The sequence below is a fragment of the Phocoena sinus genome, chromosome 3, assembly GCF_008692025.1.
Source record: "Phocoena sinus isolate mPhoSin1 chromosome 3, mPhoSin1.pri, whole genome shotgun sequence".
Taxonomy (NCBI): domain Eukaryota; kingdom Metazoa; phylum Chordata; class Mammalia; order Artiodactyla; family Phocoenidae; genus Phocoena; species Phocoena sinus.
Window position 1 is genome coordinate 111,480,159 of NC_045765.1, and position 12,996 is coordinate 111,493,154.

General features: G+C 36.9%; 1 protein-coding gene across 4 annotated transcripts in view; it reads left to right on the forward strand.

Annotated features, from left to right (window-relative positions):
* The window catches only part of AP3B1 (adaptor related protein complex 3 subunit beta 1), a 276,626-nt gene that overhangs the window by 194,625 nt on the left and 69,005 nt on the right, over nt 1-12,996 (forward strand). For all 4 annotated transcript variants that reach the window (XM_032626082.1, XM_032626081.1, XM_032626080.1 and 1 more), the window contains one exon: nt 5,945-6,051. In XM_032626082.1, coding sequence (XP_032481973.1) covers nt 5,945-6,051 — 107 coding nt within the window. The remainder of the gene's footprint in view (nt 1-5,944; nt 6,052-12,996) is intronic.

Genomic DNA, 12,996 nt, shown 5'->3' on the forward strand with positions numbered 1-12,996 from the left:
GAATTAAGAGGAAAGGTTACAAGGTATTAGAGTGCACCAGTTCCTTTTCTCCTTGAATTTGACGCTGGATTTCCTGACAGCTAAAGAAAAAAGAGAAAATTGTAAAATGATACAATTTTTATTATTTGATTCTTTTTAAAGCTTTTTTATAATATATAGAAACAAAGTTTTCTTAAATATTAAGTTTTAAGAATTTAAATATAAGATTTTCATTTTAAGGGAAATTTCATCCTAACTTATATTTAACTCAACTTAGGGTATATTTCTGTTTGATTTTAATACCCGAGAACTATTTATTTTAAAGTCTTTTGTAATCTTGCATTTGTCAGAAATGACACTTGAAACTTTTTTTTTGTTTTGGTCAATTTAACAAATGTTTGTGGATTGTCTGGTAAGTGCAAGGTACTTTGCTAGGTGCTAGAACAGACGAATAGAATTTAGTCATACTCTTCCAGAGACTAGAATCTAGTAAGAGACATAGATACCTGAGCTAGTAGCTATTATGTAAGAGAGATAATAGAGCTGCAAAGTATGGTTAAAATATGAGGAAAGAGACAAAAACGAATTAACAAGCTAAAAGGCCTTCTGGAAGAAGCTTAAAGATAAAAATAAGTGGAGTGTTGTGGGAGAAAAGAATTGTTGATGATGGTTCCTAAAACACTGACTTCGTTATGTGCTACTTACTAGCCTACAATAGTTCTCCACTGTCCATGGCAAGCAGTTTGTTGATCAAAACTGAAAAGTCACTCTCCAGCGGCTTGAGTTCTCTGCTGTGAGAATTAGATTAATTTTGAAGGAGAGGCAGACACACTTCTTACATTTTATCTAGTCGTAATCCACAGAGTTGTTTTGTTCAGTACACACTGCATGCCAGGAGGACTGCAAGTCCTCAATTTATCTATGTCTTCATTCAGAAAATGTTTATTGAACACTTGCTATGATCTAGGTAATCTGCTATATACTAGAGATTCTAAATGGGCGTAACATTGTCCCTCCCCACGGAACTCTCCAGGCGTCATGGGAGAAACAGATAAGTCAGCCCTTAGATTACCACATTATAAATTAAATGAGAAAGAGATATGCACAGAATGCTGTTAGGTATTGGGGTACCTAACCCACCTAGCTGTAGCAGGATGTAACAGTGGAGCTGAGTATAAGTAAGAATTAGTCAAGCAGTTGGGGAGGCAAGAGAAGAAAGTGAGGAGAAAAAAGACATGGAGGAGGGAAAGAGCTTGCTACTACCTGAAATAATCATCATCTCTCTCTAAGGAGGCAGTATAGTTAGCAACCCTGGCAATAAATTGGCTCTACTGTAAAACAGTTCTGTGATTTTAAATAAGTAACTTGATATTTCCTTGCTGCATCTGTTGAGGGGGTGTTATCAGAAGCACAGGCATTAGTCCTGGCCTGCCCTTTAATCAGTTAAGTGAGTTAATTTGTCTCATTTATTCATTTGTAAAATGAAAAAAGAATGGCTGAAAAGTTTCTACAGTATCTTTAGATTTTGAAATTATATGACTCTGTTTCATGGGGTCAGTTGATAATACATTAGAAAATATTTATAGTAGGAGAATATACGGCCTAACAGTAGATAGGCTTAGTGACAGAAATACACCTTATTTTTTCCAGACATAGTTTATATTTCTGAAAATTAAAATATCTTTTAGTACCTCATACCATGTGGTTGGTCTCAGTTGGATAAAGCAGCAGCATCATATCCTGGCATCCTTTTATAGGAAATATAAACCTATGTAATTACACTATTAGTACAACTAACTGAAGTCTTTTTAAAATTTTATCAGCCAACAATAATCATGCCACAAATAAGTCTTATGATCTGTGATGTCATACTGTTGAATAAACTGTAGTAGAGGCAGTAGAGTGGAGTGGCTAAGAGGACAGTGGAGCTAGATTGAGTTTGAATCCCATTTCTATTATTTACTAGCTGTGTGACCTTGGGCAAGTTACTTTATCTCTCTGTGCTTTAGTTGCTTTATGTATAAAATTGGGATAATAGTAATACTTATTAGGAATATTAAGAGGATTAAATGAGTTGATAAATGTAAAAGTAATTAAAACTGTGCTTGGCACATGATGAACATTATATTGATATGAGTTAGCTGTAATGGAGATGATGATGACACCACAGCAGCAAATTACATTTAAAAAGTTAAATAACTTCATATTAAACCATTATATATTATAATGGTTATATATATTATATATATATATAACCATTATAATGGTTATATATATATATATATTATATATATAACCATTATATATTAAAAGTTTTACTGAAATTTTAAAGCAGAAGAACAATTGTATAATTACTTTATTAAATATACTTTAGTAAAGAAAGTGTTTTGTAGAAAGTTTTTTGTTTGTTTTTGTTTGTTTGTTTGTTTTGCGGTACGCGGCCCTCTCACTGTTGTGGCCTCTCCCGTTGCGGAGCCCAGGCTCCGGACGCGCAGGCTCAGCGGCCATAGCTCACGGGCCTAGCCACTCCGCGGCATGTGGGATCCTCCCAGACCAGGGCACGAACCCATGTCCCCTGCATCGGCAGGCGGACTCTAAACCACTGCGCCACCAGGGAAGCCCCTGTAGAAAGTTTTAAAAAGAAAAGAAAATGGGTTACCATTCTGACAAATCAGCTCAGATTCTTTTCATGGGCAAATCCCTTTCCCTCCAGATTGGATTGTACTGAGGTACTGTTTCATTATTTGCTTCTTTCTGTTTTTATCGTGCACATTCCTTTCCTTGCCATACATATTCTTTAACAACTTCATTTTTAATGACTGCATGGTTATCCTTTATGTTGTTGTAATAAATTCTATTTAACAAGTTTACTGTTGTTGGAAATTAAACTGTTGTTTAATTAACTACTATTGTTTCCATTTTTACTGTCATAAGCAGTGAACAACACACATCTTCATAAATGTATTATTGCATTATCTCCATGACTCTATCCTTAAGATAAATTCCCAGGAGTAGAATTGCTGGGAAAAAGGCTTTGAAGAATTCTACTGTCTAAAATTGCCTTTCACAAAGTTGGTACCAACTTACACAGTAGTAATATGAGAGTGCCAGATTCCTTTTACCCTTACCAGTCTGGATTTTGTATTTAAAAATTGCCTTTGCCAATTTGATAGGTGGAAATGTTATCTAATTTTAATTTGTATGCCATGTTATTTAAAAAAAAAACTACATAGAGTCATTTTGTTTCTTACACATTAAGTTGCCACAGTCAACTGGCTGCAGAATCCAATTTAGGATAAACCTTCAGTGCCAGCTTTTATCTTGCCAGACCTGTTAACAGGTGTGTAATCATTTGTTTAATGCCAGAGCTTCTGCCTTCTGAAATGATACTAAAAGTTTGTCTGTTTTTTTTTTTTTTAAGAGTCAAGCTTACCTTTGGTGTGAATTTTTCTTCTCTTGTCTTTTTCTTCTCTATGTCTTTAGCCAAGCTAGAGTTGAAATCAGAGGCTATTTCTTACTCAATTTTTATTCCTTATATGATCATCTAATATTTTGGATGGATGGATAGACAAACAAATGAACAAACATGCACTTAGAACCCACCAGAAAAGTTACATGTTGCATGGAAAGGCAACACATTTTGATTCAATTAGAAGATCCAATCTCTAGTCCTATAGTGGTTCTACCATTCACTTGTTTCATGATTCTTGCAAGTTTTAATCTCCCTGTGCCTCAGTTTGCAATGTCTTTATATAAATGCCCTTTCTGCCTGCTCACTACCATTATCTTACTTTAGTCCTTGTCACATCATGCCTAAACTATTGTAAATTCCTCCTCACTGCCAGCCCGAGTGCTCTTTCCAGTTCTTCAGCCTGTCTCTTACACTGGCCTCTGACTAATCATCCTGCAGTACCATATGTCATATCATTCCTCTTCTTGGTAGATTTTTAACAGTTCTCCTTGGTGTATAGGATAAATCCAACCCCCTTAGCTTTACAATTCCCCACCTCTCACTCAGCCTTTGTTTACATGATCTCATTCAGTAACTAACCAGCTTCAGTAAGTAACCAGCTTCTTCCTTTCCTCTTATTTGAATGCTACCCTTACTTAAAAACTGGGCTTCATTCCCTCTTACTCACCAAGCCTTCTCTTACCACCCTATCCCCATTGATTCTTTTTTTCTTTCCGATTCCCTATGGCACTTGCTAATTGTTAGTGGTTTTCAACATATGTCTAAGGAGACCTGGGCATTGGTAGCAGTGCTTCACACTAAGGGCATACTCCTTTAGGAGTGCAAGGGAGCAACCAATGGCTCCACTCCCTCCTCCACCCAGTCTCCACTCTGCTTTTTGTATTGTGTATGTTGAGATTTTATTTAAGATTTCCTTTGAAATTTTTCTTTTTTGGCAGTATCACTTATGGATTGTATTTTTTTTCTTCTTCAAGCATGAGTATCTTTTTTTTCTCAGTTAGCTTTTAAGTCACTTGAAGACAAGGACTGTATCTTGAACTTCTTTTTCTCTCCCTTGCTCTCTTGTTCAAGAAATATTTATTGCTAACTTTATGAATTAACATTTGTTCTGCCTAGCTTACAAGATATTGTGAGACTAAAGTGAGAAAAAGATGCTTTGAAAAGTGATGTCATGTGAAGTAAACGTTACTCCCTTTATAGTATTGTTTTAGCGTGAGAACGTGTTGGAAGCTAAAATTTTTTCTACATTTGAATTTTATTTCATTCGACAAACAGTTGAGCAATTACTAAGCACTAAAAATTAATGTGTCAAAGTCTGCTCACACAGACCAGTAGAAATGAAAATATGTAAAGACACAAATTTGTATTACAAGAGAAGTATGGTTGTAGAAGTGTGTCCAAGTACATCTGTGGAACAAATGAGGCACATATAAGCTGTGTTTAAGTGAGTCAGGCTGTGCTTTCCCTCTAAGTGGTATCTTACTGGGTAGAAGTTGCAAGGTGAGCAAGGCAAAGACGTACCTTCTAGGCAGAGGGAATACGATATACAAGGTTCAGACATGAAACAAGATCTTGGGAACTCTTATTTGGTAGAACCAGAACATAGGAGTGGCTGATGAAATTGGAGATGAAATTGGCTAGACCTGCCCAGTATGGTGGCCACTGGCCACATGTAGCTATTTAAATTAATTAAAATTTTAAATGCAGTTCTTTGGTCATACTAACCACATTTCAAAAGCACATTCAGTATGTGCGCTAGTGGCCATCATGTTGGACGTACAGCCACAGAACATTTCCATCATCACAGAAAGTTCTATTGGACAGTGCAGAGCTAGATCATAGAGGACCTTGCGCATTTAATTAAGGAGTTGGACTTTTATCATGTAGGCAATTGTGAGCCTTTGAAGAGTCTTAAGCAAGGGAGTAACATGATCAGATTTGCATTTACAAAAGATTTTCAAATTTTTTTTAGAATCAAACATTTCTATCTAGCGCATAGCTTTTGCTGACAAAGTATAATTAGAAGGGAATTAGGTAGTCTGGGCCCCTTATAATTATTACAGTGGAGAATAAAATAGAGAAAGGATTTAATAAGCACGCTTTTAAGACTTATAACTCAACTGGAGAACTCTCTTGAAAGCTATAGTTATTTTTACATTAGTCTGAAAAAATGTTTCTTTACCTTCCTCTTTTAGTGAAGTCACTGGGTGATTAATGTTAGTGATAATGTTAGGTGATAAAAATTTTCAAAAACTATTACTCAAGATATTTATATTCTTATTTTGTTATAGGATTTGCCATTATGTTTTGAAAGCTAAGACTAACTGCCATGACTTGATAATAACTTGACTAAATCAAGATGTTAAATAGAATTGTCATAGATTTATTCATCAAAGTAATTTAATTAGATTTACTAGCAAAATAAAAATGTTGCTTTTAGTAATATGAATTAAATTTTCATGCACATTTGCTAATTTGAGCCTTTTCTTATAGTTAACCCAGTGTCCACTCCAGTTGCACGTCCCACCCCAGCTCTTTCTCCAAGCTTGATAGCTGATCTTGAAGGTTTAAACTTGTCAGCTTCTTCATCAGTCATCAGTGTAAGTAATTTTCAAAATACATTAGCTCAGTTTTCAAGTGATGCCATTGCATCTTTTTTATTAAAATGCAAATAATTGAAGTAGATTCTTAGTCTCAAACAGTTCTTCCTCTAACAAGTCTGTTTCAAATCTGGCCTTTTAATTTTGTGAACATTTTTTATCTTTTTAAAAAAATTTTTATTAGAGTATAGTTCATTTAAATGTTGTGTTAGTTTCAGGTGTACAGCAAAGTGAATCAGTTATACATATATCCTTTAATTTGTTCTGTCCAAACCATTATCATCTCAATTTACTTCTCTTTGTTATCCACATTTACTTATCATGTGTACACTTTTCTCTGGTACTGTTATATATCTCTAACATACAAGGGTTCTTTTCCACATTGAATTAGTTTATATACATAGATTCTGCCATAAAAATTGTTGTCTACATTAACAGACTTTCATTCCCATAATTATTCTATTCCTATGACACGATCCTTTTATCATAGGCTACTAAAAATACCTGACTGTTTTCATTTAAAAATTCAATATTGTATTTCTCTTTACATTATCTTCATACATTTATTTACATGCCTTGGTGTCTCTCAAAAAATTCTTTAATGTTACTTATGGGGTATGACTTGGAATGAGGCAAGAGGCTTGCCTATCTCAAAATAATGCCAAAACCATCAGCCTGTCATCGTATCTGAAACTGTAATAATCTTTTTTGTGTTAGCATTATATATCCACCGACCTTTCACTCTAAATCAAGCATGTTGCCTAAGATGCATAATCTGTCTATATGCTTGACCTCCTATTAATTTGATGTCGGAAATCTGACAAACTAAGAGATAGAACAGTAAGTTCTGATGGGCACACAGGTAGCTTGAATAGATCTGGTGTATCAGTGGTTCCCAGGGCTGGTAGGGCATTGCAGGGTACATGATTGGTGATCTGAGCTGCCAGGGAGCATAGAGCTGCTTCTGCCAGGGGTAAGAAAGAAGAGTACCTAATTCTTGCACAGCGTTACAAAAAATTCCCCCTTCAAAGCAAATGTGATATCAGGGCTGTGCAACGAAATACTCAAAAGACCTACATGCATTTCTCTTCAGCTTTGATCAGCTCAGTCAGAAAGTATAGGCAAAAACTCTTAAGCTTATAATGTTTTTCAGTTGTAGAACGTGATTATCTCTTGACTGCTCAGAAATGAGTATGAACAGTATTTGGGATTTTAGTTTGTCCTTCTTGTTGCTAAAAGGAAAAGACACATTGGAAGAGATGGGGGGAAAGCAGTAAAGTCTTTCATTTATTTAAGTAATAAATATTTATTGAGCATTTGTAGTAGGCTGTAAAGAGAAAGTGGTAATCAAAAAATCTATAGTGAAGCATAGTTAGTCTTTGAGGGGAAAGGAGGCCCCTAAAACGTTGGGAGACAATAAGGTCTGAATAACTTGGGTTTGATATCAGATGACCAGGATGCAGATCCCTGCTTTGCCACTTACTAGCTTTGTGACCTTGGGCAAATTGGTAAGTAACTTTTCTGCACCTCAGTTTCCTGTGAATATAATATCTACCTCACAGGATTCTTGCGAGATTAATGAGATAATAAATGTGAAGCTCTTACAACAGTGACTGGCACGTTGTCATCACTCAGTAAATATTAGCTAATATTTTTGGAAGTGATATGATATGTGATAATGGACCCTGAGTAGACTCTTATAGTTTATTAGCTGTAAGAAGAATACAGTTGAGATTAGAAAAGCTTGTAGTAAGTTTTCATTCATCACAGAGTAATTGAAGGATTCACCTTTTTATCCTAAAGAAAACATTTATTGGGATGGTCTCTTCAAAGGAAAATAAAAGCACTCTATCCAAAGAGTATGCAAAAAAAGAAGTCAGAGACTTCCCTGGTGGCACAGTGGTTAAGAATCTGCCTGCCAATGCAGGGGACATGGGTTTGAGCCTTGGTCCGGGAAGATCCCACATGCTGCGGAGCAACTAAGCCTGTGCGCCACAACTACTGAGCCTGTGCTCTAGAGCCCACGAGCCACAACTACTGAGCCCACGTGCCACAGCTACTGAAGCCTGTGCGCCTAGAGCCCATGCTCCGCAACAAGACAAGCCACTGCAATGAGAAGCCCGCGCACTGCAACAAAGAGTAGCCCCTGCTTGCCACAACTAGAGAAAGCCTGTGCGCAGCAATGAAGACCCAATGCAGCCAAAAATAAATAAATTTATTTATTTAAAAAGAACTGCCAAGTGAAGAGAATCACAACATTCATCCCCAAAAGCTAACAAAATGATCAAGCAAGTAGTAGTAATAAGAATGGCAACCAGAAATTCACCAGCAACAGTCAAATAAGGAAACAGTTAGAACTTTAAACAAAGAAAAAAGTGGAACTTTGAAAAGTAGAACCTGTAGAGATAAATTGAATATTCTGGTACAGAATGTTGTGACTCCTGATCTCACCTCCAGCTCTCAAAATGGTACTTTAAAAAGACGAATCAGGGGCTTCCCTGGTGGCGCAGTGGTTGAGAGTCCACCTGCCGATGCAGGGGACATGGGTTCGTGCCCCGGTCCGGGAGGATCCCACATGCCGTGGAGTGGCTGGGCCCGTGGGCCATGGCTGCTGAGCCTGCGCGTCCGGAGCCTGTGCTCCACGGCGGGAAAGGCCACAACAGTGAGAGGCCCGTGTACCAAAAGACAAGTCAGCCAAATTGTAAGTTTTCTCATTATGTGTACAAATTTAGAAAGAAGTAGACTAAAGACATCAGAGGAAATAAAAGTCCTCAAAAATTAAAACCCCCAATAATGGTATGGGACCTCAACAAATATAGGGGTCTTTTGGATCCTAAATTAAATTTAGGATCCAAAGATGGGTACATCCACAATTTAAAAATCAACATGTTGCCCTAATTCAATAGAAAGAAGAAATAAAAGTAATTTATAATAAATAGTACATTGATATATAAATACTTGACCATGACTACATTATAAATGTAGTGAAGTAGTTAAATGACGCTGGTGGCCATAAATGCAAATTGATAGAGGTGTATTATTGTATTAGCAACTCAAATACCATGGGTCGTGGTATAACATAATTTTCCAAAACATCAAACAGTTTTTCTGGTAGTTATTCCTGGAAAATTGAGTACATTAAAACCATGCAATGACCCACCCCACCCCCCCAAAAAACTACTTTGTACTGGTATGGAAAGTGTTCTAGGACCGGGTGAACAGGTTTTCACCTCATGAATGTCCAACCAGACATTTGAAAGTTGTGAGGAACGTGGTACAATTTTTATTGGATGAGTCTGCCCTGTTCATTGTAGAGCATCTAGCATCCCTGGCTTTCACCCATTAAAGCTGGTAACATACTTTACTGTCCCTTCCGCCAGTCATGTGCCAACTGCAAACATTCAAAGCAGTTTAATATAGCAGTTAAAAGCACAGGCTCTTGAGCCAGATAGCCTGTGTTCAAATCAGAGCTCTGCCACTTTACAAAATGAGAGACCTTGGGTGGGTCATTTTACTTCTTGGTGCCTCCGATTTTTTCATCTGTAAAATAAAAATAATAATGCTACCTATCTCACAGAATTGTTGTTAGCGTTGAATGAATCAACATATATGAAATGCTTATAGCAGTACCTGATACATGTTAAACACTAAGGATTTCCTGATTTTTTTTTTTTTTAGAAGACATTGGAGGTAGGAGTTTATTAATTAATTAATTTATTTTTGCTGTGTTGGGTCTCCGTTTCTGTGCAAGGGCTTTCTCTAGTTGTGGCAAGCGGGGGCCACTCTTCATCGCGGTGTGCGGGCCTCTCACTATCGCGGCCTCTCTTGTTGCACAGCACAGACTCCAGACACGCAGGCTCAGTAGTTGTGGCTCACGGGCCTAGTTGCTCCGCGGCATGTGGGATCCTCCCAGATCAGGGCTCGAACCCGTGTCCCCTGCATTAGCAGGCAGATTCTCAACCACTGCGCCACCAGGGAAGCCCTAGAATAGTGTATAATCTTTAAGGTGTTTTTATTAAATCTTTGAATGAGGTGGGAAAATGTGGTATAAAATTAAGTGGCGAAACAGAATCCAAAATATTACTTATTTTATCTCAATTTTATAAAATTGTATACTCACACTGTGCTTTTAAAATGTAAGGAAAATGAAAGAATAGAAGGAAGTGTGTTATACTGTTAACAGAGGTTTTCTGAGTGATGAGATTATGGATGATTTATATTCTTCTTTATATTTTTCAATATTTTCCAGAGTTTCTCTAGTCAAGGTGTAATATATATATTATCCTAAAAGCAGCCATTTTTTAATAGGGTAAGCATGTATATGAATGAGTAGGATTCCTTTTTATTGACATCTAATGTTTAATGTCTGTCTTTCTGAATCAATACTACTAATTATATTGAGCAAGTCATTTGGTTTTCTCAACTCTAAAATGATGGCAAGGTAGATCTCCATGTTTCCTTTTAACCCTAATATTCTGTGAATCTATGGAATTTTGAAGCAGTGAAATTAGTTATGCCGGGATGATTTGAACGTTCATGAAAATAAATAGATGAAACATTTTTTAGCTTATGTTATGACTTTTGTTTCATAGATGATTTTTATTTCAGTGAGTTATTAAGTTTATTTTCTTTATGAGTTTGGTACAATATGGGTAGGTTTTATTTTTTGAAATTACCAAAATATTTACAGTGAAATCCGAAAAACATTTCCTTTTTTCACACTAAATATTTTTCAAATGAAAAATTTCACTATTTGTTTTTACCCTTTGAATTGTATATTCAGAACACAGAGATTTTTAAAGCATAATTTCTAGTAAATATTATAATCATTGTAAGAAAAGGCCTTATTTTTTCAAACTGTGTGATACAGGTGACGTGTAAACACAGTATTTATTTCAGTCTTCCATGGGACTAATTGGCAATTGGCCTAGAGATGGCCAAAAATAAACATTTTAGTTCTTGCTATAGTGTTTCAGTGAACAAACTGAATTTTTAGTGCATTACTAGTGAATTTTTTTTACTAGATTATTGTTAGGCTAAGAGTTTCTAAATTGTTACATATCAAACCCCAGGAACTCAGAAATAGCAATCCTCAGAATATTAGGCTTCTGGAGAGGATGAGAAAAGAAGGGGAGGGAGAAAAGAAGGGGAGGGAGACCAAGTCTGATGCTGGAGAAGTATGTTGGTGACATACTGTCATGAGAAAATTATAGTAATGATTTCTTTTTCATGTGTTGGTACATATAGAAAAGTGGTAATACTTGTAGTGTGCTCTGGGGTAAACAAAGATGCTGCAGGAGATGGAAGGCAACCACCCCAGGAGCTCCAGTCACCACAGGTGCCACCTGACTTTTCTGAGGTTAATGGCAGAGGCAATAGCACAGCATACCTCTAACCCGTCTGTGGTACATTAGTGAGGAAGCACTGACTTAGCTGCCATAATATATCCAATTTGATCCTCATGGATCACAGTCCCTAAGTGGAATTTAACTTAGGAGGCTGTAGGAAGGTTCATTAAGAAAAGCAGTCTTTATAGAGTACAGTGGTAATATATTGAGGAGTAGTAAGTAATTCCAAGAACAGTCCATGAAAGAGACACCAGAGTTGCAAGAAGGAAACCCCAATTTAATACACTATGCTACTTGGAGGTAGCCAAACTTGATATTAGGGCAGAGTCCTCCAGACTGATAAATCTGTCCAAGACTACTGAGGCCAACTGCAAGTTTAAGGGTTTCCTAAAACCACCCTCAAGTATGATAATTCACTAGATCAATCACAGAACTCAGGAAAGCACTCTACGTAGGATTGCAGTTTTATTATCACAGTAGGGCACAAATTAGAATCAACCAAAGGAAGAGATGGATGGAGGAGATTCTGGTTGGGTTTCATACTCAAAGCTTCGGGGTTACCCTCCTTGCATCAATCAAAGTTGGTTGTATATACAGGAGTACTGCCAACCAGGGAAGCTCACCAAGCTTAGGGTTTTTATTGAGGCTTTACTAAATAGGCGCTGTTGACTGAATTGTTGCCTCATGGTTGACTCACTCTCCCACCCTCCCCTCCAGGTCAGGCTGATATCAGGGGCCCAGAGCCCCAATGCTCTAATCATACGGTGGGTCTTTTCTGGTGTGGCCAAGCTTCCATCTTGAGTTATCTGCTTAGCAAAGCTATCTAGGGGCCCCCTAGGAATCACTGTTGGCGTAAACTATCAAGTATGGTCCCCTAGGGGCCCACCATGAATAATAAAGGCACTCCCATTACTCAGGAGATTCCAAAGCTTTAGAGATTACTTCTCAACAAAGTCCAGATCTCTCTTTGAGACCAGATTCCTTACTACACATATGCCAATTAAGTGTTTTATTCACTCAACAAGTGTTTATTCAGGCCAGAATATGAGGAGGTGCCAAAGATATAGTTGTGTACAAGATGGGCTAGGTTCCTGCCCTCAGGGAGTTTCCAGTTGAGTAAGAACAAAAGAAAAAAGAAAAATTGACTCAAAAGTGTGTAACTGCAGTATACTGAGTACTTTCATTTTGTAACATAGTTTTGCCCTTTGGGTATTTCTATAGATACAAGTTGTCATTATTTCTCTGACTCCGTACATAAACACTATTATTTTATATTGGCTAAACTCCACAGTCCCTCTATACAATAGTAGCTTAAGATCTTGCAGGAGTTAACTTTTGACATTGAACACAGTTTAGAATTTAGATATCTGAACTTCTTTTCCTCTAACAAGAAGTAAAAGGATAATTTTGAGTACATGCTGTTCACCTTCTGCTTTCCTTGAATTGGTGCTGTGGAGCATCACTTCATCACTTAATGAAGAAATAAAGCCTCACAATGTCACAGTAAAGACAGTAGCAACAGCAGCATTAAACTGAGGTCTGTGCATGTTATTATGGGTAGCCAGCATGGAATTTTCCTGTGACCAGCGAAAAGATG